General features: G+C 45.6%; 1 protein-coding gene across 3 annotated transcripts in view; it reads left to right on the forward strand.

Moving 5' to 3' along the window:
* The window catches only part of LARP7 (La ribonucleoprotein domain family member 7), a 230,746-nt gene that overhangs the window by 116,887 nt on the left and 87,072 nt on the right, over positions 1-26,787 (forward strand). For all 3 annotated transcript variants that reach the window (XM_029596294.1, XM_029596283.1, XM_029596304.1), the window contains 2 exons: positions 1,917-2,081; positions 25,387-25,495. In XM_029596294.1, the coding sequence (XP_029452154.1) occupies positions 1,917-2,081; positions 25,387-25,495 (274 nt within the window). The remainder of the gene's footprint in view (positions 1-1,916; positions 2,082-25,386; positions 25,496-26,787) is intronic.

Below are 26,787 nucleotides of genomic sequence, written 5' to 3' on the forward strand. Positions count from 1 at the left end.
GCTTTGATAATTGAAGGTTATTAAGAGCTTCAGGAAATCTGATCGCCTCTTTGTATAATTTAGTAGTTATCAGAAAAGGATGGTGGCTTCTAAGACCACATTGGCATGTAGGTTAAAGGAGGTGATTAGTACGGCTTATCTGGACAAAGGTCTGGGATTGCCCAAACAGGTGAAGGCTCATTCTATGAGGGCACAGGCAGCTGCTGGGCAGAATTCTGGTATATTTCACCTTTGGAGATTTGTAAAATGGCAACCCAGTCACCTTTGAATTCCTTTTCTGAGCATTACCATATGGATGTTCGGACTAAGGAAGAAGCATCATTTGGCTCCCAAGTTCTGAGAGTGGATTTGGTGGCTTCCCACCCATTGCTTTTGTACATCTCAAGCATCTGAACTGGTCTGACTGATTGAAGAGGAAAGAGAAATTTGTTTTTTCTTGATAATTTCCTTTTCTTTAGACCAGCCATACCAGTCCTTTAGACCGGGGCCCATCCATATTCTGCCAAAAAATTTATGTGATGGTTGCAGGAAAGTGCTACTTGGAAGTTGTCATTATGCAGAGATAAGTGTTGGTTTCATTGTTGCTTTAACAACTTTATATAATGTAGTTCAATATGTTTGTGTTTTTCTGAAAGCCCCCTGTTTTTCGGGTGGGGAGTTGGTGAAAGTTTTTTGTTAGCTTTTGCAGAATTTATTGACAGTCTGAGGTAAGCACAGGAGTTTACAAGGGGTGACATCAACAAGCCTGTTTGTCTTTGTCTCTGTCTCTGTCTGCTGGTTGGTGGACATAGGTACATCTGAACTGGCCTAAAGGAAAGGAAATTGCAGGCAAGACCAAATTTCTCCTTCAGTGTTATACCTAATTAGGGTTTTGAGTTTTTCTTAAACAGATGCTTAAAATTGGTGTTTTCTGGTATTTGCTATAATATTTATAGGGCTTCTGTTTTGGCTTTTTTTCAACTTAACAATACATTTTTTTATTACTTATTATCAGAAACCCTTCTTTCAAAGTTTTTCCCTCCCAATCCCAGCACAGCCTTGGGAGAGGCCCCCCACAGCTGTAATGCTCTCCCACTGCTGCCGTCCCCCAGCTACCACCATCACCAATGTCTCAACACAGTCTCCCATAGCCCCAAAACACTTCCACCCCACTTTAGCATTCTTCTCATCCTTCCCCATCCACCAGCACAGCCCCCAACAATCAGTAGACCTTTTCTATAGAAGCTGGTCAGACTCAGTTGTGGTGGTGATGGCAACAGCAACATGATCCAAAGGCACACAGGATAGAGACTGAGCTAGAGTGCGCTCCCAAGCCCTTTGCAGGCCCCACACTCTCCTGATTTCCACGCAAGAGGTAGGGCCTGTGAACAGAGCCGTGCTGGCTCGGTCCCTATCAGTGTGTTTTTGGAGCATGCTGATGCTGCCTTTGCTGCGACGGTTGGGTTACGGACGAGCCCCGGTTTCTATAGAAAAGGGTAAGGCTGTATTTATCAGTTAAAATCAGTAGCCTCAGATTTCAATTGGATGCATTCTATCTGGGTATATTGGTTTTAATTGGTAATCAGAAGCCCTAGTTATAATAAATCTGGGAAGGACTCATGCCTGCCTGCTGTTTGAATAGCCCCAGTCACTTAGTGTGGCAAGTCCCTGTTAAAACTCAGAAATGTATGCTAGACATTTCCAGATGTACCTCCTGAACTTATATATGGACATGACTCAAAAAGTTACATCTGCTTTTAAACCCCATTCACACTGTGCACAATAATTGTTTTGTTATGAATGTGTTCATTATCAGTTGAATTATTTATAGATTTTTCTTCTACCATATTAAAACAACGTATAATCTGATATAAAATTGTTTCTGCTGCCTTTATCTGATAATTGTATCATGTACTACCTTTCTGTCCTGGTTTTAGGAATTGCTTCCTAAAAATGTTAATCACAGCTGGATTGAACGTGTGTTCGGAAAATGTGGGGATGTGGTTTACATCAGTATCCCACGGTACAAGTCTACTGGAGACCCAAAGGGATTTGCATTTGTTGAATTTGAATCAAAAGAGCAAGCAGAAAAAGCAATAGAGGTAGGTGACACAACCAAACAGTTCATTTCCTGGTGCGATTTAATTGCTTCTGTCTGTAGTATTATAAACACCTGTCAAAGCTAGTGGGGCTATTGCCTGACTAGTAGGCCAGAGGTATGCTGGGCTGCATATAAAGAGGCATAATCGGCAGGGAAAAGGAGGTGATAATACCCTTGTTGGTGAGGCCTCAGTGTTGTCTCCAGAAATGTTATCAGTTCTGGAGACTGTACCTCAGAAAGCATAAGGACAAGTAGCAGCGGTCCAGAGTGAGGCAGCCCAAGTGGTGTCGGGTCTGCACCTAAATACTTATGAAATGAGACTGGAGGACCTAAATATGTGTACTCTGCAGAAGAGGAGAGACAGGGAAGACATGATACAGACTTTCAAATATCTGAAAGGAATTGATGATGCACAAAAATTAAATCTTTTTGATGAAAATGAAGTTGTAAAACTAGGGGTCATGATATGAACCTCCAAGGATGATGACTTAGGACACTGTCACGACATATTTCTTCACAGAAAGGGTAGTAGATGCATGGAATGCCTTCAGGAAGAGATGGTGAAGGCAAGAACGGTAAAGGAATTCAAAAGGGCATGGGGTAAACAGAGAATCTCTATTGGCTAGAGAATGGAAATGAAGAAATGGAATAACCTGTAAACTTTAGGTGTAACATTACTGCTTTTGAGTGCCTGCACAGAGCAGTAGTTACTACCCTAAACAACTTACTGAGCAGACTGGAAGGCCCATTTGGTCTTTCTCTGCTATCAATAATATAGTTAATGTGTAGTGATAATGTTGCCCAAACATATAGCTGCTAGATCCCCAGTGCTTTGCTAAGCAGTACCCAGCCATCAGCAACCCACTCGGATTCTGGGAAGTTGTAGATTGCTGGTTTTCTCCTGGCTATCCTGTGGCCTATGATGTCACTAGGTTGTGCTTCCTTTATCTGTCTCTTGTTTTCTCTTCATCATGTCTCCGCTTGCCTCTATTCTTTAGGGTGTAAAGGGTGGGTTGCTTGTGATACTGTAATCCCTCAACCGGGCTCCTTTTACTGTCCTCTATATCTATCCCAAACATGCTTGAATTCTGTCACAGTGCTGGTTTCCATCACCTTTGCTAGTAGGTTATTCCAAGCATCTACACCCTTCTCAGTAAAGAAATATGTTCTCCGAGGACAAGTAGGATGGTAGTCCTCACACATGGGTGACATCATTGAATGAAGCACGGCACAGAACTTTGATCTCAAAGAACTTAGAGCTTTCAAACATGCCCTACTGAGTTTGTGTAACTGTAGTTATCACGTGCCCCCCAGGCAGAGTCCCTCAGTCTCTTTTTTTTTTTTCCCCCGCGGAGCTATGTGGTCACAGGACCCATGTAGTCATGGTATTCAGCTTTGCTCTCTCCTCACAATTTAGTTGTGATTTTTTTCTGGTGCCTCAGCTGTTTTTCTTTTCTTTTCCTTATTGTAGTTTTTATTTCTCATTTTACTTTTTCTCTACCTTTCAACTTTTTGCAAGCCGCATGGTGGGTCTTGGTCTTCTAATTCTTAATAAATAAATGTTGCATCTACACTTTAATTTCTGTGTCCTTTCCTTGTGCTATTTTTGGAGCCTTTGTCTGGTGCTGACAGGACTGACAGAATGCAATCCATTGGTGTTCTGTGTAAGCCACTGAGCCTGGGGACTCACCTGAGTTCTAACCAGATAGGATTTCCATGTCATTTCACTGATTGATTGGCATCAATGGAGACGTGGACAGTGAAGGTATCAAAGGCTGCATAGTTCCTGTGGGGGGAGAGCTTATCTTCCCCACACGCTAAGGACCTAGCCTCCACATGCAGGAGCCCTCGACGACAAGCCTTCCCTTCTGCTTGCCAGTGAGCATAGTGCAGTCTCCTTGTGAGAGAGGGTGAGCAGGAGCCTGGACAAGCAGGATTGCTGCTCCACCTTTGGTGCCATGCCCGGTATCAGTTGCCCGTACATATCTGTGACCAGTGCACCGATGATCTGACAAGCCGATGTCAGGACTGTGTTGGGGACTGCTATTGGGCACCATGATTACCCTTGACGGCATCAAGGTTCCGGGGCAATTGACCGTGGACACCGTCGAGTGCCATGCACACTGTCAATTCATGGTTCCAGGCCTTAGGCACTGGTGGAAGCCATGGTCCCCCTCATGTGCCATGGGCCCTCGATGTACTGAAGGAATGGTATTGACTCTAGCGTCCTCAACCGCTATGGGCATCAATGCACCGGGACAGTGGTACTTTCTGGTGTCATGGACCTTACCACATCGGGAGCCAGGCTGGCCATCGAGGTGCAGGGCCGCCCTTGACTAAGTGCATGGAGGCTATCAGGCGTGTTTGTCAGTGATGCTGTTTGTGGCTGCTCTCGATGTGGAGGTCCTGAGGGCCCTTGAGTGCCTTGGAAGCCCTCAGCCGATAAGGGCTTCAGACAGGCAGCCGCAGTGTTGTTGAGCGCCGGGGTCGCCATCAACCCGAGGCACGCTGGAGCACTGAGGCATCCAGGATGTACCATGGCCCAGTGCCCTTGAGGCTATCAAGCATTGGGGGCACTTAAGAGCCCCCTTGCCAGTGTCCAGAAGGTCAGCAGGGGGCATCAAGATATGCCATCGATGGCGTAAGACTGTCGGGTGCCCGTAGCTGCCGTACAGCACCAAATGCACTGACGTCTCAAGGCAAGGGTGCCCTCTCGGTTGGCATCAGGCTTGGGCATGCTCTCTTGGCTGGCATCAGCCATAGGCACTGGCATGGATGCCGTCGAGCCTGATGTATCAACACCCTCATGTGCATAGCTGAGCCAAGGGGAACCATGGAGGACACTGGCTGTCATTGGTTCCTTTGGGCACTGAGGCAGCGGGTCGGTTCCATGGGGCATCCAGTAGAGCCACGGGTTGCGGTTTTAGCTGATGCCTTTTAACAATTTGGTTAGAGCCTTGGCTTGGTGTAAGGCCACCATAATAGTGGCTAGGTTCTTGCTGTGGTAGAGAAGCTGGGCAGAGTACTTTTCCCTTTAAAGATAGACTCCTCTTTTTGGAGATGAACTGGAGAAGTTGCTTAAAAAGTTAGGGGGGGGGGGGGGAGAGTGTAAGTTGCTCAGACTTCCCGAGGATAATCCAAGGGTGGTGCTAAGGATTCTGCCTCGTACTCATTTTTGGTACACTAGGTGCTGTCGGCCAGGGAGAGATGCCTTGTCTCAAAGAGGTCAGGCCTTTGGCAGATTTCAGCTCTTTCCTAGCAGAAAGAGAGGTGGACAAGATGGGACCTTGGAGGGGGAGGGGAAGGAACTTCTAGTATCCAAGCTTCCCAATAAAGACATGGGGATTCAGGCTGTGGAGCTTCTGATTGGCAGACTACTTTTTACCGGAGATGGGTCCAAAAAAACGACTAACCTCATAGACCGCTTTTCATTCTGTCTAATACTTCAGGGGTGTCCACTCCTTTGCAGATCTTATTACCATGTACAAAAAGGCAAACTTTTCCCTCTTAACTTATCTGCAATATCACCAACAAAGATATTTAACAGAACCAGCCCTAGGACTAATGTCTAAGGTACTCCACTTATCACTTTTCTTACCTCAGAGTGAATGCCATTTATCATTACACTCTGTTTATCAATCAACCAGTTTCTAATACAGGCTGCTGCCTTGGCCCCTACTTCCATGTCCCTTGCTTCTGAGCTTCGTATATGGGACAATATCAAAAGCTTTGCTAAAATCCAAGTAAACCATATCCAGTATATGTCCTTGATCTAGTTCTCTAGTCACCCAATCAAAGAAATTAATGAGATTCATTTAACACACTCGGTCTGTGTTAAAACCATGTTGCCTTAGATTCTGCAATCCATTGGATTGTAGATAGTTTCCTATCCTATCCTTCAGTAGAGTCTCCATCAATTTTCCCACCTCTGAAATAAGGCTAACCGGCCTGTACATTTCAGCCTCCTCTCTGTTACCAATTTTCTGAAGAGGGACCACATCTGCTCTTTTCCAGTCCTGTAGGATAACGCCCAACTCCAGAGATCTATTGAACAGTTCCCCAGGACAAGCAGGATGGTAGTCCCTCACATAAGGGTGACATCACAGGATGGAGCCCAGTCACGGAACACTTTTGTCAAAGTTTCCAGAACTTTGACCGGCCCCTACTGGGCGTGCCCAGCATGGCACTATCCCTGCAGCCAGCAGGGATCCCCCTTTAGTCTTCTTTTTTCTGTGCAGCAGTAGCCAAGCGGTTAAGGTGCTCCTCAGAGATTCCTGACAGGAATTTTCCTCACGGAATTTGCCCCACAGGAGTCCCTCCTTCAACTTTTTCAAGCCGCGGTACTCCGGTAAGATTTTTTACCCGTTCTCTGTCAATTACCATCGAGTTTGGCCCTCACGGCCTACTGGCCGTCGATCGTACCGCGGCTCAATTTTTTCCATGGCCATGGCGTCGGGGTTCAGTCGGTGCCTGGACTGTAATCGCACCATGTCCATCACAGACCCCCATAAAGTCTGTGTAATGTGTCTTGGACAAGAGCACGATGTCTTGACCTGCACCAAATGTGCCCTAATGACACCAAAAGGTCGCAAGGCCAGAATGGAGAAGATGGAACTTCTCTTCCGTGCTCAAACCCCGACTCCGTCCATTGCATCAACTTCGTTGGAACCGGCTCCGTCAACTTCACGCCAGCATCAACCACCGGCCGGTGACCGTCCGGCATCGATGACATCTCTGCCTTCGACACCCTCTATTCCCCCTCAGAACCGAGGGGATTGTAGAGATAAACATAGCCATCGACCTCGAAAGTCTCAGACCATCGAGGGAGCAAAATCATCGACCTCAAGAAGAACTGGGAACATCCTGGCTCCATTGCTCCAGTCCACAGAAAAGCTGACACTACCTATTTGGTGCAGTCAGCTCCGGGTTTTCAGAAAACTCAATTGGATCACCAATCTGTAGTGGTAGAATCTGCACAGAAAAGAACAAAGAGATCAAAGCCTCATACTTCTTTTCCCCCTGGCAAGGAACAGAAGTTTCTAGATGCCATTGGTCACTGTGTCTTCCAAGGATCAATGCTCATCTCCCAAATTGCCACTTATCAACTCTATATGACCCAATATAATAGGGTCATTGTTAAGCAGATAAAAGATTTCAAAGACTCCCTGCCTCAGCATTTTCAAGCTGAGCTCCAAACCCTAGTAAACAAGGGTTTTGAGGCAGGCAAACATGAGATCAGATCATCTTATGATATCTTTGACACTGCTACTAGGGTATCTGCAGCCGATATTTCGGCAAGGAGATGGGCCTGTCTCAAGTCTTCCGACCTTCGCCCTGAGGTACAAGACAGGTTATCCGACCTACCCTGTGTAGGAGATATTTTGGCGAACAGATTCAACGGACGGTGGCGGAACTTAAGGGCCATCATGAGACCCTAAGACAGCTCTCTGATGCCTTCTGACTACTCTTCAAAACAGCCCTTCCGAAAGGACTCTAAGAAGTCATTCTTCCGCCCGAAGAAGTCCTACCCGCCAACCAGATCCCGTTCCACGAGACCTTTTCAAAAAGCCCAGTCTCATCAGACACGGAAACAAAAACCGCAAGCAGCTCCTCAACCAGGTCCTGCTTCAGGTTTTTAACTTCTACCTAGAGAGCAACAGCCAGCTTCCATTGCATCACATACCAGTGGGAGGACGACTGTGCCACTTCAACAATATATGGCATTCAATCACCTCATACCAATGGGTACTGGTGATAATTGCTCAGGGTTACCATCTGAACTTTCTCTCCGTGCCACCGGACTCCCCACCTCTACAGATGTAGAGAACATCCGATCACTCCATCCTTCTGGATCAGGAGGTTTCCCTCCTTCTCCAGTCCAAGGCAATAGAACCCATACCCTACTCTCAGCACGGCCTAGGATTCTATTCCCGGTACTTTTTAATCCCCAAAAAATCGGGAGGCGTTCGTCCTATTCTGGACCTACGTGCCCTCAACAAGTACCTCCAGCGAGAGAAATTCAAAATGGTAACCTTAGGCTTGCTTCTTTCTCTTCTACAAAGAGGAGACTGGCTCTGCTCTCTGAACCTCCAGGACGCATACACTCACATTGCGATAACTCCATCTCATCACAAATACCTGAGGTTTCTAGTAGGCCCCAATCACTATCAGTACCGAGTGCTTCCATTCGGCCTAGTGTCTGCGCCACAAGTCTTCAGAAAATGCCTCATAGTAGTTGCAGCCTTCCTCAGGACTCAAGGTGTTCACGTCTACCCCTATCTAGACGATTGGTTAATCAGGGCTCCTACTCAGGAAGCTGTTCTGTCGTCCCTCAATCTAACCTTACATACTCTAATTTCATTAGGATTTCTCGTCAACTACGACAAATCCTATTTAGTCCCATCTCAAACCTTGTCATTCATTTGGGCAGACTTGGACACCTTGCAGGCAAAGGCTTTTCTGCCTCTACAGCGAGCTCTCACCCTCGTGTCTCTTGCGCGCCAGCTGCAGTCTCAACACTCCGCGACTGCACCCCACTTTCTCATCCTCCTGGGACACATGGCGTCCTCAGTTCAGGTCACACCAATGGCCTGTTTGGCCATGAGAGTCATGCAGTGGACTCTAAGGTCTCAATGGACTCAAAGCATTCAGCCCCTGTCGACCATTGTCCACGTAACCGACTCACTCCGTCAGTTTCTTGCCTGGTGGAAAAATCAGATCAATCTCCTCCAAGGCTTGCCCTTTCAGGCTCCAGACCCTCAATTAACTCTCATCACCGATGCTTCCAACCTCGGCTGGGGAGCCCATGTGGCCAATCTGCAGACACAAGGATCTTGGTCTCCAGAGGAAGCCAAACACCAAATAAATTTCCTGGAGCTTCAAGCAATCAGATATGCTCTCAGGGCATTCCAGGATCACCTCTCAAATCAAGTTATCCTGATCCAGACGGACAACCAGGTGGCCATGTGGTACATCAACAAACAGGGAGGCACAGGCTCCTTCCTTCTGTGTCAAGAAGCTGCACAGATATGGGCGGAAGCTCTCTTCCATTCGATGTACCTCAGGGCCACCTATTTGCCGGGAGTGGACAATGTGTTGGCAGACAAGCTGAGTCGCATCTTTCAACCGCACAAGTGGTCTCTCAACCCCTCAGTAGCGAATTCCATCTTCCAACAATGGGGATATCCTCAAATAGACCTCTTTGCGTCTCCTCAAAACCGCAAAGTAAAGAACTTCTGCTCTCTTATTCGCAGCAAACACTCTCAGCCCAGAGACGCATTCTACCTCTCATGGGCAACCGGTCTACTTTATGCATTCCCTCCACTTCCTCTTCTCTCGAAGACTCTCGTGAAGTTATGTCAGGACAAGGGAACCATGATCCTGATAGCACCTCACTGGCCTCACCAAGTGTGGTTTCCAATACTTCAGGATCTCTCCATTCGCAGGCACATTTCCTTAGGAAAGGACTCGCTTCTGATCACTCAAAACGACGGGTGCCTCCGCCACCCCAATCTTCAGGCCTTGTCCCTGACGGCATGAATGTTGAAAAGTTAATCCTTCAGCCACTTAACCTTTCTGAACCAGTTTCCTGTGTCCTGATTGCTTCACGGAAGCCTTCCACGAGAAAATCTTACTCTTACAAATGGAACAGGTTTACATCATGGTGCTCTTCTCAGGCCCTTGACCCCTTTACCTGTCCTATCACGAAGTTTTTGGACTATCTCTGGCATTTATCAGAGTCAGGTCTAAAAACTTCCTCCATCAGGATGTATATCAGTGCGGTAGCCGCCTTCCATAAAGGTGTCGAGGATGTTCCTATATCAGTACAACCCCTTGTAACACGTTTTTTGAAGGGCTTGCTTCACCTCAAGCCTCCTCTGTGTCCTCCGGCCCCTTCTTGGGACCTCAATCTGGTTTTGGGTCAGCTCATGAAACCACCATTCGAGCTTCTTCAATCTTGTGATCTTCGCTATCTCACATGGAAAGTGATTTTCCTTCTGGCAATCACTTCCGCTCGCAGAGTTAGTGAATTACAGGCTCTAGTTATCTACCCGCCTTACACTAAACATTTGCAGGACCGGGCAGTACTCCGCACTCACCCTAAATTTTTGCCTAAGGTAGTTTCGGACTTTCATCTCAATCAATCCATTATACTACCTACCTTTTTTCCCAGGCCCCATTCCAATCCAGGAGAACAGGCTCTGCATACCCTTGACTGTAAACGGGCTCTAGCATTCTACCTAGACCGTACAGCTGCCCACAGGGAAAGCATTCAACTGTTCGTCTCTTTCCATCCTAACAAGTTAGGGCAGCCTGTGGGTAAACAGATTCCCTCCTCCTGGTTGGCGGACTGCATATCCTTTTGCTATCAGCAAGTGGGCATTCCATTTCAAGACCGTGTTAAAGCACACTGTGAGGGCCATGGTGACTTCAGTAGCACACCTACGCTCGGTGCCGCTTCCTTACATTTGCAGGGCTGCCACCTGGAGTTCTCGCCACACCTTTGCAGCCCACTATTGCTTGGACAAGGCCGGAAGACAAGATTCCATCCGTCCTTTGTAACCTATTTACAACGTGATGTACCAACACCCTTCCACCTGCCTGTTAGGGTTCAGGATGCCCTCGGCCAAATTTTTATCCCAATCCTAGTGCCTTGCACACCTGGGTACAGTTGGTGCATTTCTCGGACATCCTCAGCTCTGTACTCACCCATATGTGAGGATTACCGTCCTACTTGTCCTGTGAGAAAGCAAATGTTGCTTACCTGTAACAGGTGTTCTGACAGGACAGCAGGATGTTAGTCCTCACAAAACCTGCCCGCCGCCCCGCAGTGTTGGGTTCGTAACATTTTCTTATTTTATTTTTCAGCACTACCTGTAGCTTTTAAACAAGACTGAAGGGGGACCCCTGCTGGCTGCAGGGTTAGTGCCATGCTGGGCATGCCCAGTAGGGGCCAGTCAAAGTTCTGGAAACTTTGACAAAAGTGTTCCGTGATTGGGCTCCATCCTGTGATGTCACCCATATGTGAGGACTAACATCCTGCTGTCCTGTGAGAACACCTGTTACAGGTAAGCAACATTTGCTATCCTTCAGCATACCCACCAAAAGATGTCTGAGCTTCCAGCCCGCAGGCTTGTGCTGCAGAAGTGGGCTCCTCCAAGGATCGGTTTGGCCGAATTGCGATTCTGTTGGCCTGCCGTACTATCTTGTCGGGATGGGCGGAACCAACGACGGCCCCTTCTTCAGTGGCGTGGTTTCAGCGTATGGCTTTGATTCTGCAGATGGAGCGCTTGGATTTTTTGAAAGGACATCGGAAACCTGATCGTATATATGGAGAGTGTTGGACTAAATGTGTATTACTGTTGCCAGAGTCTGTTCAAGCGGGTTTACGGGAGAGTGGGTATACTGATGATTGGGTACAATCTATGGTCCCTGGGGGGCAGGGTGGGGCTAAGGGGGGGAGGGGTGGAGCGGTGTGACTGAAGTGTGAATGGGTATGTCTGTTGGCGGGCGGAGGGGTAGGTATGAGGAAATTGCTGGGGAAGGCATATACCTGCTGGCTGTATCCGACTACTCTTGTCTGGGATTGATATGGTATTGTACTTCCTAGTTGTCTGAGCTTGGTTTTGTTTAGTTTGTTCTAGGCTGGTTGGTTGTGTTTTTGCCAATAAAAATTATTCTGACAAAAAAAAAAAAAAGAACATAAGAATTTGCCATACTGGTTCAGACCAAGGGTCTATTAAGCCCAGTATCTTATTTCAAAAGTGACCAATCCAGGTCACAAGTACCTGGCAAGATCCCAAACAGTAAATACCGTAGATCCCATGCTGTTATCACACAGTGATGAGTAATGGCTATCTTAAGTCTATTTGATTAATTACATTTTGACTTCTCCTCAAGGAATGTGTCTAAACCTTTTTTAAACCCAGCTGCGCTAACTGCCTTAACCACATTTTCTGGCAATGAATTCCAGAACTTAATTATGCTTTCAGTGAAAAATAATTTTCTCTGATTTATTTTGAATGTGCTACTTACTAACTTCATGGAGTGTCCCCTAGTCTTTGTATTTTTTGAAAGAATAAATAACCGTTTTACATTTACCCCTTTTATTGCATTCATGATTTTATAAGAACATAAGAAATTACCATTCTGGGTCAGACCAAGGGTCCATCAAGCCCAGCATCCTGTTTCCAACAGAGGCCAAACCAGGCCACAAGAACCTAGCAAGTACCCAAAAACTAAGAAGATCCCATGCTACTGATTCCAGTAATAGCAGAGGCCATTCCCTAAGTCAGCTTGATTAATAGCAGTTAATGGACTTCTGCTTATCCAAACCTTTTTTAAACCCAGCTACACTAACTGCACTAATATCTTCTGGCAACAAATTCCAGAGCATCCCAACTGGAACCATGGTTTTGTCCACTTTTAGTTTTGCCAGTTATACACACTCTCTTCTGTAAATGATATCATGTCGACTCCGCTCTCATATGTACCCTTGTCAACTATTAGGTCCTTCTTCAACCCCTTCTTCAGTGAAAACTGAAATTGTTTTTAGTGAACATTTTCTACTTTTATTTATCTCTTTCCACACATTGCTCCTCATCTCCTCTCAGTCTTACAATATCATCTCTTGTCTTCCTTCTTTCACGAACATACCTGAAGAAAGATTTGTTGCCTCACTTTATTTCTTTTGCTGTTTTTGTTTTCTTTTTATGCTTTGGCCAACCCATCTTTTCATGCTTCTTTTAGCTTAACTAGATATTCTTTTGGGGCAGTGTCTCAAAAAGGATTTGTTTTATGCATACCTTGACAGGAATGAGCCTCATTTATTAGCTAGGATATGTTTGGCGTGATCTCAATCTTATATTTACTGCTAATGCCCTTCTTAGTACTTGCATTGTGACAGAGTGGCTCCTGGAGTTCATAGGGTGTAATCTGTGTAGGCAACAGATCAAGGTGTTCTCGAATACTCTTCTCAGTCAGATCAGTGGCACCCAATATAATTGGGAATATTTCTATATCTTTTTGCCACATTTTCTTGGTCCCTGATCACATCACTTGGTATTTAAGGATCTTTGCTTTATTCAAACAATCTATAGAATAGTTGCTGGGTGCTATCAGCAATGACTTTCTTGTGTTTCTTTTCCTTTACCAAAATATCCAGTTTTCTAGCATCCATCTTCCTGTTTGGAATGGAAATGTTCCAGGGGATCGTAACTTCTTTGTTCTCTTCTATTATGGTTGTACTACCAGTATTTTTTGGTATATCGCTCTTATAGTTTTTAATCAGTTTCCAGTGAATAAGTAGTGCCACCTTTTATTGCGTTTTTCTATACCAGAGTGTGATGTCCTTGGAGCGGTCTAGGACTGGGGAAGGCCGGAGAACAGACCAGGCTGGAGTCTGGTCTGCTTTTTACCAGTTTATTTACAGAATTATAATAGAACAGAAGCAAAATGGCTGCTTACCTCAGCAGACTGACAAGACAAAACTTCCAAAAGACACAGCACTTAATTACAGCTTCCTCCTTCTTCCTGGGGCCTTCCTCTCTCTCTCAGGGCCTCGCCTTTTTATCTTTTACCTCAGGGAAACGCCCCCACCTGAGGATCCCCTTCCTGTCTGTCTTAAGATGGACTGGGCCAGATAGCTGGAGCCGGTCCCTTAAGGCAGTCTGAGGCTTTCTGTCATATACGCTTATCACACAGAGCTCTTTCTTACTTTTAATCCGGCCCATGGGAGAAATTTTAGAATGCCCTCCCCCCCCTCCCCCCCCCCCTTGAGGCTTTTGCAGTCTGCCCAAGTTCTCAACGTCTTCATTAAAGGCCCAAAATGTTACCTTTTTGATGATGCGCTGAAATGGGCCTTTGATGAAGACATCAGGCAGACAAGATGGCATTGGCACACAGGAAGGACGTCTGCGACGGCATGCGACCTTGCTGATAAAGAGAGACCCCATTCGTCAGCGCTGGCAGGGTTCTTGCCAGCGAGGAAAGACTTAAGAGATGAGTACCCACTGGAGCCCAGGCTGGTGGGGCTGAAAATGAAGATGATGCAGCAGCGGCCTCTGCTGGAGCCCAGGCCAGTGGGGCCAAAGTAGGAGAAGGGAGATGCAACAGCAGCACCCCCCAGAAGACAAGAAGAGAAACAGGGTGGTGGGCCACCGAATCAATCCAGGCCAACGGAGCTGAAGAATGAGCAGAGGTACAATTGTGAGTTTGGGAACATGATTGTGTGCATGTCTGTGAAAGACAGAGAGAGATTGGGAGCCTGAAGGAACTCAAAAATGAAATGTCAGACCTATTAGTAAAAATTTGTAACCTATCATTAAAATCATCCATTGTACCTAAAGATTGGAGAGTGGCTAATGTACCGTAACCCCAATATTTAAAAAGGGCTCTAGTCAGCCTGATTTCCTGCCAGGAAAAATAGTGGAAAGTGTTCTAAATATCAAAATCACAGAACATATAGAAAGACATGGTTTAATGGAACAAAGTCAGCATGGCTTTACCCAAGGCAAGTCTTGCCTCACAAATTTGCTTCACTTTTTTGAAGGAGTTAATAAACATCTGGATAAAGGTGAACCAGTAGATATAGTGTATTTGGATTTTCAGAAGGCGTTTGACAAAGTTCCTCATGAGAGGCTTCTAAAAAAAGTAAAAAGTCATGGGATAGGTGGTGATGTCCTTTCGTGGATTACAAACTGGTTAAACAACAGGAAACAGAGAGTAGGATTAAATGGACAATTTTCTCAGTGGAAAAGGGTAAACAGTGGAGTGCCTCAAGAATCTGAACTAGGTTCCGTACTTTTCAGTATATTTATAAATGATCTGGAAAGGAATGCAAGTGAGGTAATCAAATTCGCAGATGATACAAAATTATTCAGAGTAGTTAAATCACAAGCAGTTTGTGATAAATTGCAGGAGGACCTTGGCAGACTGGAAGATTGGGCATCCAAATAGCAGATGAAATTTATTGTGGATAAGTGCAAGGTGGTGTATATAGGGGAAAAATAACCCATGCTGTAGTTACACGATGTTAGGTTCCATTTTAGGAGCTACCACCCAGGAAAGAGATCTAGGCGTCATAGTGGATAATACATTGAAATTGTCTGCTCAGTTTGCTGCAGCAGTCAAAAAAGCAAACAGAATGTTAGGAATTATTAGGAAGGGAATGGTGAATAAAACGGAGGTTGTCATAATGCCTCTGTATTGTTCCATGGTGAGACTGCACCTTGAATGCTGTGTACAATTCTGGTCGCTGCATCTCAAGAAAGATATAGTTGCAATGGAGAAAGTACAGAGAAGGGGGACCAAAATGATAGGGGAACTGTTCCATCCCCTTTATGAGGAAAGACTAAACAAGTTAGGTCTGTTTAGCTTAGAGAAGAGATGGCTGAGGGGGGGATATGATAGAGGTCTTTAAAATCATGAGAGGTCTAGAACGGGAAAATGTGAATCTGCTATTTACTCTTTGAGATAATAGAAGGACAAGGGGGCACGCCATAAAGTTAGCATGTAGCACATTTTAAAACTAATCGCAGAAAATTCTTTATCACTCAACACGCAATCAAACTCTGGAATTTGTTGCCAGGGGATGTGGTTAGTGCAGTTAGTATAGCTGAGTTTAAAAATGGTTTGGATAAGTTCTTGGAGGAGAAGTCCATTACCTGCTATTAATCAAGTTGACATAGAAAATAGCCAGTGCTATTACTAGCATCAGTAGTGTTGGATGTACTTAGTTTTTGGGTACTTGCCAGGTACTTGTAGCCTGGATTGGCCACAAAATTTCTGATCTTTATATTGAAAATATTTTGAGAAGAATAGGTCTTTTTCTTGTCTTAGAGAAAAAGATATTAATAACGTTGCTGTAGAAGGTATATTATCCATGGAGTCCTCTAAAAAGGTAGAGACCCCTGGACTTTCCATAATATCAATTCCACCTTCCTGTGTCAATAATGTTCTTCCTTTTGGAATATAATACATCTTAGAAAGTATAGGAATCTGTATAGAATCATAGGATAAAATCTCAACTACATATTTTTTTTATAATTCAAAAGTGGAAATTAATCTAGACATCGGAAAATTTAACAATCGAAGATTACATGATCGCAACTCATTTTCTAATAATTCAATTCTATTATGTAGTATGAGATTATCCTTAATGGATGATGCAGCTATGGCTTGAAAATTACTAACTGTGGGGTTCAGATTTCCAATTATAGTTTCTATTTTGTTAGTCCTATCTTCTAACTCCACAAACTTTTCCCTGGTTTCCACAGAGAAAGTGTGGATCTTAGTAATAGAACTAGATAATTTCTTATCAATTTTAGTTGTCAACCTCCATAAGTCTAATAACGACACATTTTCTGGTTCTACCTCATTATCTAATCCTTCATCACTTGGATTAAAAATTATACCTGGACATTGAACTGTTGTGTTAGCAACTACATCCTCCCCACGCATATTAGAACCATCAAATTGTATATTCCCACATGGTGTTGCCACCCCCTTTACTACAACAGGGGATACACTTCCCATGGGGTCTATACCTATATTAGCCTCAGGTGCACCTTCCCTTCTTGGCTGTATGGGAGGTTGTGAGGACCTAGGACTTAAGGATATCCCCAAATGGGAATTTCCTTCTAACACGTCCTCAACAATGGTCTCACCCTTACGAATTATGTGGGAGTCCATGGGTCCTGTCATTCTCGGCACTGATGGTATTGGAGATGAGGCAAAATTCTTGGATTTCAGTTTCCTACACATTATTATGCCACAAAATAAATTTTTACCAGGGGTGCGCCCCTTTGGCGTGCGGCTTTGGCCGTGCACCGGTGGCTGCGCGCCGCAGGGCCCAAGATCTTATAGTATCCCGATGGCGCCCGTTGATGACGTCACGGCCCGGGTCCGCTCACTCTCACCTCGTCACAGAGAAGAATGGTAAGTCTCTTAGCTGCTCTCAGGTCTCTGGCCGCCTTCCTCCACACTCCCCGGTCAGTCGCCGCAGGGCCCAAGATCTTATAGTATCCCGATGGCGCCCATTGATGACGTCACGGCCCAGGTCCGCCCACTCGGTCTGGGCTCGCTCTCACCTTATCACAGAGAAGAATTGCAAGTCTCTTAGCTGCTCTCCAGCAGCTTAACGGGTGCCTCTCAGCTCTCTGGCCGCCTTCCTCCATGCTCCCCGATCAGTCGCCGCAGGGCCCAAGATCTTATAGTATCCCGATGACTTCCGATGATGACGTCACGTCCCGGGTCCGCCCACTCGGTCTGGGCTCGCGCTCACCTCGTCACAGAGAAGAATGGTAAGTCTCTTAGCTGCTCTCCAGCAGCTTAACGGGTGCCTCTCAGCTCTCTGGCCGCCTTCCTCCACGCTCCCCCCAGTATGGCAATTTCTTATGTTTTTATGTTCTTATGTACTTTGATGCCAGAAAAAGGATGGAGAGCCCGCAATTTAAGGGCGAGAGGCTCTAGGACAAGGACAAATAACAGGGGAGACAAAGGGCATCTCTGTCGCGTGTCCTGACCCAGGACAAAGGTCTCTGAGCATTTACCAAGAGCTGCGCGTATGGCTGATTATACAGCAATTTAACCCAAGATAAAATAGAAGCCCCGAAATTAAAGTCCTTTAAGATCCGACACAAATAGGGCCATTCCATGCGGTTAAAAGCCTTCGTGGCGTCTAGTCTAACCAGAAGGTTATTACAATCTACAGTGTTAGGAAAAAGGGCTGCCAACAGGGATTTTAAAAGATTGGAATTGGAGAGCCTTCCCTTGATGAACCCAGTTTGGTCTGATACTAAATTTCCTGAATACTGGAATTAACACGTTGTGCTAAAATGGCTGCTAAGAGTTTAATATCTTGCCTGAGAAGATAAATGGGTTGGTAAGATGAAACAAGAGTGGACTCCTTTCCAGGCTTAGGGAGTACGATTGTGGCAAGATTTTGGCCCTTCTCAAATTCACCCTAGACCTGCGCAGCATGAAACATGTCTCTCAGGGGGGTGTAAGGGTAAAATCGCCCAATAATTTATAAAACTCTGGCCCAAGGCTGTCCGGCCATTTTTAAGAGTTTCCGATTGCGGGTGGCATTGCGAATTTCACTCTCTTTTATAGGCATCGCAAGTAGATCCCGTGCCTGGTCACTCAGCTCCGGCAGACGCAACTTCCGAAGAAAAGATTTCTACACTTGTTCATTCTCAGGCTCAGCCTTGTAAAGTGATTTAAAGAAACGAACAAAGGCATCTGATATAGTTGGAGTAGTAGTGAGATTCAGAGATTCATACTGGATACGGGAAATGAGCTCTCTGGAGTGACCAGTGGATGTCACCAATCTAGCCAGCAGTTTCACGGATTTGCCACCCCATTGGTATAACTTGTACTTGAGGAATTGTATATTCTGGCGAGCTATGGAGTCAAGGTGAGAATTAAGCTCTCTCCGGGCTTCTTCCAATTGAGCCTTAGTCGATTGTCCGAGATCCTGGACATGAACCCAACACAGTTCCATGACTTTTTTCGTGAGAGTTAGAATGGCCTAATTCCTGTCAATCTTGAGGGGAGTATGATAAGATAAGATATGGCCCCTCATAACTGCTTTGGCTGCATTCCAAAAAAAGGATGGGATTGATTCCAGGAGTCTAATTAAATTCTGCATATTTCTTCCATTTGTCCTGTAGGTAGTCAGCAAAGCACTTGTTCTGGTAAGGGGAGCATAGATTAGTGCATTGGGCTAGTGGAAGTGGGGGGCCAATTCAAGCGTGACACGAACCATAGCATGATCTGAAAAGGGAACATTGTGAATCTCACTAGCTACTAACTTGTTAAAAAGAGCTTCAGAAATGAGAATATAATCCAAGTGAGAATATACATATTATGTACATGAGAATAAAAGGTGTACTCCCGATCCTCAAGGTATAACGTGCGCCATGTATCAATGAGACGCAGTTCCTGGGATAGGAAGCGCACCCCCAAATCAGCTTGAATTTTCTTTGAAGTTTTTGCCGGTTTACAATCTACAAGAGGGTTATGAACGACATTAAAATCCCCACCCACAATCAAATTATAACCATCTCATGTTGTGAATTTAGCAAGGAGCTTAGAAAAAATTATGAGTGTACATTAGGAGCATAAAGATTTACCAAAATTGTTTTGAACACTTGAAGTACCGCCACCACAATAACAAAATGACCATTGGGGTCGGAATAGCATTTTTCTTTCTGTAAAGAGGTAGATTTGTGGATGAGGATTGCTACACCTCTCTATCGTGATGAGAAGGAGGAGAAAAAACAAAGTCCGACCCACTCATGCTGCACTTTCTTGTGTTCTATATCATCTAGATGTGTCTCCTGAAGAAATGCCACATGTGTTCCTCGCTTGCTAAGAATGGTGGGGAGCTTTTTCCTTTTTTATCTGAGAGTGAAGTCCAGCAATGTTAATGGAAGAAAGTATAAGATTAGACATAAAAATCAGCAGTGAGGTAAAACCAAGAGAATAGATGGTAAAACCTGGAAGGAGGGATCCCCCAGCCTAAATCCACTTCCCTCTTCTTGTGGTATAGGCACATATAAAAGACAGTGATGCTTTGTTCGATTAGGACCACAATCATACTTACCCAATCACACTCACTCATACACAAATACTTAATATGCTAATGAAACCCCAACATGAAGAACCCTCAAACTCTCTAACACCAACCCAGGTGGGGGCACTCCCCTGCTATGCCAATGAAGGAGTGGTTACTTCCTCCTTTACTGGCAGGGGACACCCCCGCCTGGCAGAGGTCTGCCAGGCCCGACAAGATCCCCCGCCACCACAACCCAACAGTGAACTGGGTGCCTAGAGATAGCTAATAAAGGGGGTAAAAAAAAGGAGAGGGGGAAAGTGGGGTGACGACAAAAAAAAGCGAATGGTTCCAAGGTCACACAGCCCAATGGCTATATTGAGAACAGTGCATGGATGTGACAGCGCCCTTGGCCTTGCTAGGAGACATAATTCAAGTGTCCAGTGCAATGGCATTGGGAAATCAGAGACGGTGTCAGAACAAAGGCAACAAGATCCAGTGTCATGCAGCCTGGCGACTGTGTGAAGGTCGGCGCATAGATGTAACAGCATCCTTTGCCCTGCTAGATCTCACGATCTGAATGTCCACAGTAAAGATGTCGGTGAGATAGCGAGATCATCGAAAAAAAAAAATAAGACGGCCTCAATGACTGTGTGGTAGAGAGTGCAAGGCTATGATAACAACCGTGACCGGCAAAAAATTTAAATCAGCGTGTCTAGTACAAAAGCATCGGTGGATCATTTTAAGCGGGAGCTGGTCCAAGTACTCCTTAGCTTCCTGGACTGATGAAAGTAATTTGAGGTGCCCTGGTGGAATAGAGAAAACCGGATCCTTTCTGATGTAGCCGCGTGCAATGCGACGAAAATTCGTGCCTCGCTGCCTGCACTTTGCTGGAAAAATCAGGGAAAATCAGCAGCTTCACTTCTTGGAATATCAGCTCCTTTTTAGCTTGGTAGGCCTGCAGGATCCTTGTTTTATTGGTAAAGTTAAGAAATCTCGCAGTCACCTGCCGGGGCCGATTCATGTTCAGACCCCCAGGCCCGAAATGATGCACCCTTTCAATTAAGATAGGGCAAATGTGGAGATTGAGCTGTAAAAGCTCCAGGATTGTCTGCTCACAAAGCTGCATCAACTCCTCACCAGAGATCTCCTCAGGAACCCCAACGATGCAAATTATTTCGCCTGCTTCGATTTTTTTTAGGTCATCTAGCTTTTCCTCTATAAGCATGCAGCGCTTTCCCAGCTCACCCACGTGTGATTCCAGGCTTGTCAGCCGCTCCTCGTGGTCATATAACGTTGCTTGTGCTGTGGTCAGGGCCGAGGCAAAATTCTCCATTTTCTCGCAGATTTCGTCCATTGAGGACTGAATCTGCTGAAGCTGGTCCAAGAGGGCAGCATAGACAGCACGTGTCAGTTCTTTGATTGCGGTTTTGGAGATGCCCTCCGCACCGAGGCCTTCTGGCGCCATCTTGTCTTCACCACTGCTGAGTCTCTCGGGCCCGGCTCTCTTCGCACGGCTCATCATCCTGGCGAGGCATGAAGGAAGAAGTAAGAAAAAAAACATTTACACCGGTCAGCACCCCACTGCAGTGAGTTAAGAAGATTGCGGTTATATTTAAGTGGGGAAGCCTGCTGGGCCCTAGGGAGCACATGAAAGGAGCATGCATGTACGCCACCGCCATGGACATGCCCCCAGTGGACCTTCTATCTTAATCTTCTCTCCTCCAGCAGAACATCTCCATCTCCTGCCCATCCATCTGATGCCTTCTCTCTTACCCACTCCAGCCCTTTTTGCATTTCCCCCAGCTAATCTTCTCTCACCTCCAAGCCCTTCTTATAACCCCCAACTGATCCTCTGTCATCACCTCCCCAATCCCTTCTCTCTCATCCCCATCCCCTTTCTCAAATCCCAGTCTCACTGCCTCTTCTGCAAGCCCTTCTTACACATCCTCCACAACTGATTCCTTCTCACCCACATCTCCTTTCTTAAATCCCCCAGTCAATCTTCTGTCATTTCATCTTTCTCACCCTCCACAGTCAATCCCTCTCCACCTGATCCAGTCTTCAAATCTTTCCTGTATCTGATCCCTCCCTTCAGACAGCTCATCCTCTAAACATCCCCCTGGCCAGGGTCAGCAGCAACATTTTCCTTTGTACCCTGGGCTAAAGATGGGTGATAACCGATGTGACGAGAGGGCAGTCTGATGACAGGGGAAGCATTTTTCTCTAGGGTAGAATAGGTTCTGTCATGGGAGAGGAGCAGTGGTAATTTTCCTAGCATCTAAACAGATGAGTTCAGGACCAGTGGGTTATGCACCTCTACCAGCAGATGGAGACGGAGCAAACTGACATCACAGTATATAATCTCCTTCAGTGACATCAGCCTGCCAGTATTCTCCGTCTCCAGCAGTTGGTGGACATGCAATTCTCTACTGGGGATTGCTTTAGATTTTGGAAGGAGAAATAAAAGGAAAATTAATTCGACCGACTCTCCTGCGGGGATTCTAATTGGTCCCTCCCCCAGTTGAGAATTCCTGAGGTGATTTCCATGGTCCCTCAGATAAGTTCCTTGGTCCGGTAACTATTTTTTCAGCCAGCATGGACTTTGCTACTTGGTCAGCTAAAAAGCAGCGGGTGTAGGAAGCCAAGCACGGAGGTGACGGCTTATGCCCTCTCTTCCCGCAGCCGGAGCCCATCTCTGTACTCAGCCAGGAAAGGCTGAGCTCAGATAAGATTCCAAATAAAAAAAAATATATATATATATTTTGCATAATGTATTTACATTATGTATATTACTAGCCGTTAAGCCCGTTAAAACGGGCGAGATTCCATCGTTCAGACCGGCACGGTTAGAGCCGCTCTGTTCTCCACAACTTCCCTTTTCCTTCCATCCCCTCCACAACCCCTTCCCTCTCCCAGCCCTCCTCCACTCTTTTTTCTCTTCTCCAGAACTTCTTATCCTTCCCACTTGTTCAGTCATATACTCTTCCCTTTACCTTCCCCTTCTCCCCTCTCCCTCAGCCCTCCTCCACTCCCTCTTTTTCTCTACTCCACTTTACCCTTCCCACTTACTCACATCCTCTTCCTTTCCCTCCCACCTCCTCCACAACCCTGTCCCTCTCCCTCAGCCCTCCTCCACTCCCTCTTCTTCTCTCTGGCCCGCCTGACACTTAACTGCCGCCGCTGCTCCATGGGAGGTCTCTGGGGGGGTGTCTCTCTCTGGCACGGGGAGAAGCAGCGGCGGCGGCAGCACAGACACAGAAATGGGAGGTCTCCGGGGGTCTCTCTCTCGCGCGCGCTTCTCCACCAGGCTCGTTACTGGCCCGCACGACGCTCGGTGATGAGGCGCGCACGAGAGAGAGACTCCTGGTGACCTCCCATTTCTGTATCTGTGCCGCCGCCGCCGCTTCTCCCCACGCGAGAGAGAGAGACCCCCCGGAGACCTTCTGTGCTGCCGCCTCTTCTCCTCCTCGCCACTTCCAAGACAGCCGTCTGCTGGGCTCCCCTCTGACCGACGTACTGTCACGCATGCGCAGTAGAGCTGCTCTCTACTGCGCATTTGCGGCACGTCGGTCCAAGCCCATTTATATGGTAGATATATATACATTATATTTATTTATATATATTTATATATATAATGTAAATACAGAGACACAAAAGGAGGGTTTAGTGTGGGCTTCCTCCTTACCACGTCTCCATGTTCTGCGCACTGTTCCAACGTTCGTCCTGATCCGAGGAAGGTTTAAGGAACGTGGGCACCTGGCAGGTTGAGCAGCCTCCATCGGATAGGCCCTGCTCTGAGGTTTCTCTCCTGTATGCCACGTGGTAGGCCATGGTGGTATTTTGCACGCTTTGCCTGTGCGCTCAGCTACTCTCTTCAGGAGCATCAGTTCAGGCAGTGCATTTGTGCGTCCTGTTTTTACACGTTTAGGCAGGCGTCTGTTTAGGCGTCCAGGTTAAGCAGCATATAGGCTAGCCGTGCACTTAAGCCATGCACTTAGCTTGTGCACATTGATTGTGCGCTTATCTTTGGGATACCTAGGTTTTGAACGCCTAAAATTTGGGATGCTTAATTTTTGGACGATTAATAAAAAAAAAAAAAAAAAAAAAAAAGAAGCAGGCAGTAGTCTACTCTGTCAAGGCTCCTCAGTCTGAGTGCTGTGGTTCCAGTACCCACGTCTCAATAAAATAAGGGGCGATATTCCATTTATTTCATTGTGCCCAAGGAGCATATATACTGTGACTTCAGTTTGCTCCATCTCCATCTGCTGGTAGAGGTGCATAACCCACTGGTCCTGAACCCATCTGTCTAGATTAAAGAAAAGGAAATTATCAGGGAAGTAGTAATTTCTCAGTCCACTGGCCCCTCATGTCTGGTCCCAAGCCTGACCGTGATCTGCAAGTAGCAGTAGAATTAGTAATGAAAGTCAGAATGGGGCCTGTGAGCAAGTGCAAGCTCATAGGTTCTGCTGCGGTCCTGGTACCTCCTCACTCAGGACTTCCTGTTACCACAGAAACTCATGCAAGGGCAATACCACTGCAGGCCCATGAGCGCATGCTGGCTCACAGGCCTCTTGCCTTTCCACTGTTAATACTGCTGCTCGCACCTGAAGAGTGCTGCCAATTGAGGTCCTATATAGAGTCCCAACCCACAGTTTGGGAAGCCCTGTTGTAGGGAGAAGAATGGAAGAGAGAGCATATGAAAAAGAGGGAAAGAATGGGGAAAGGCAAACAGGCAGGAAGAATCTGAAGAGAAGACAATGCGGAAGAGAAGAAAAGCAAGAAGCAGGAAGAGAGCAGAAAGAGAAGGAAGAGCAAGTATTAAAATATCCACTTTGAAGGAAAAAGATAAAGAAGGGAGAGAACCTAAGTAGAAAAGAAAAAAAAAGACTCCAGAGTGAGAGAGAACAAAAACAAGAACAGAGAATTTAAAAAAAAAAAAAGAGACATGCTGAGTCAGAAAATTTAAACCAAAGATTCCAAATGTTGGGAGATTATCTGTTAGAAAATATCAATAACATCGGTTTAAAATATTTTGGGACCCAGCAGGATTTTGTTATCTGGTTTGATTTTATTTTTCTGTTGCATAATTAATTCTCTTGTACACAGGACATATGTATCAGTACTGAGGCTTTTGAAATATTTTGTGGTAGCAACATTTAAAGAATGTGCTTTTAGGTATGTTTTGAGAGTAGATTACTAGAATTTTTCAGAAAATCTCCCCTCTATCCCCAACAAACCGAAATGAACTGCTTGATCACTACTGGCGCTACAGTAAACATGTGTTACATATTCACCCACCAGAAATGTGATAACTTTTACTTTAGCCCCTGTAAAACTATAAACAGTGTTCAAATACTCATATTTATTGTTGGGGAGGGAAAAAGAGAAGCCCATGAAGGGCTCTATTAGAATCTGTTGGAGGAATAGGGGCAGGGCAGCACAGTAATTGTTTACAACGGGTAGCAAACAGGTACTTGTGACCTGGATTGGTCGCTGTTGGAAACAGGATACTGGGCTTGATGGACCTTTGGTCTGATCCAGTATGGCAAGTCTTAATGTTCATAGGTAGCGCCAGTCTTGTCTGATAGCCCTTTCTTGAGAGAACAATAATGACCAAGAGGCATTTGTAGGAATTATACTGTTTTTTAATAGTTGTTTAATACTCTCTCTCTTTACTTTCTTTCATTCCTCGATTAATAATTTGTTTTGAATAGTTCTCTCAACTGGCTATATTTACTTACTTCAGCTTTTAAATAACCCTCCTGAGGAAGCGCCAAGAAAACCTGGTATTTTTCCCAAAACTGTGAAGAACAAGCCTGTCCCTGTACTGAATGCAAGCAGCAGCAGTGGAACAGGTGAGGAATACAAGATTATTGGAATCTAGTTACTTGGATAGCTTTGTCACTGGCCAGGATAAGTCCCAGAGTTGCTGTTCTGTATTGTACCATTTGTTGAACTGCTTAGGGTAAATTTTCAGTAGAGCATCCAACTTACATGAGGCCAGCTATTTCTAAGTTAACCTAGCCAACTAAAAGATAGTGGGTTTAGATGTAAGCTGGGTACCCTACTTAAAATTATCTTGGGTCCCAGCACCCCAGTGGTAATCCCCCTGGACCCATGGTCTCTCTTCCATCCATCCCTGATGGTAAAACAAACCATGCACAATGCCTCCTAGTGGCAACATTTGGAACTCCGCAGTGGAGCAGGGAGATGGTACGCATACTTCCTCCTGGCTCCAGGGATGGGGTGGTACCAGGGGAAGGGTCTGGAGAATAGGAAGCTTTCTAGGATAGACTGGGCTTGGGGAATTAAAAGGGAGAGGAGTCTGGATCCAGGAGGGAGTGTTGTTTTACCATTGGGATCAGGAGGCGGCAAATCATGAGTCCAGGACCTATTGTTGCCACTGAGGTTTAGGCCAGCTATCTGTATTTTATTTATTTATTTATTATTTTTATATACCGACATTCGATCTGAGATATCACATCTGTTTACATTCAGGTACTGTAGGTATTTCCCTATCCCCAGAGGGCTTACAATGTAAGTTTATGCTTAGGGAGAGTCACCTTTCTCTATAGACAAGCAGAAACAAATTCAGCCACACAAGTGGGTGATAGTCATCACACAGAGCTGATGTGGATATGCTCTTGCAGAACTCAGACAGCTGAAGTCTTTCAGAGCATGCATAGAAGTTTCCACATAGCTGCTCTGCATGTGTCTTTTCAATTGTCTTTCTACTGCTGAATCAAAAGGACTTTTCTTTACTCTCTTTCTACTGCTGTCGAGTTTGTTTCTTTTATTTTTCAAGTTTATTTTTCAATTTTTTCATTTGTTTATCAGTGAATCTCCATTTATAAAACCAAAATATTATCCCCTCATGTCAGGAAAATAACCTTTCAGTCTGTGTACTAAGTGTAACCAGAAAATGACTAGCATCGACTTGCATGAGGTTTGTGTTCGCTGCCTGGGCTCTTCACATCATGTAAGTAACTGCATGCCATGTAGATGAATGTCCCTGTGGGCTTTAACGTTTAGAGAAGTAAAGCTAAAATATGACGCTTCCTTTCTGGAGAGAAAAAGGGCACATTCTCACAGGACAAGCAGGATGGTAGTCCTCACATATGGGTGACGTCACAGGATGGAGCCCAGT

Source organism: Rhinatrema bivittatum, chromosome 1 (assembly GCF_901001135.1).
Source record: "Rhinatrema bivittatum chromosome 1, aRhiBiv1.1, whole genome shotgun sequence".
Lineage (NCBI taxonomy): Eukaryota > Metazoa > Chordata > Amphibia > Gymnophiona > Rhinatrematidae > Rhinatrema > Rhinatrema bivittatum.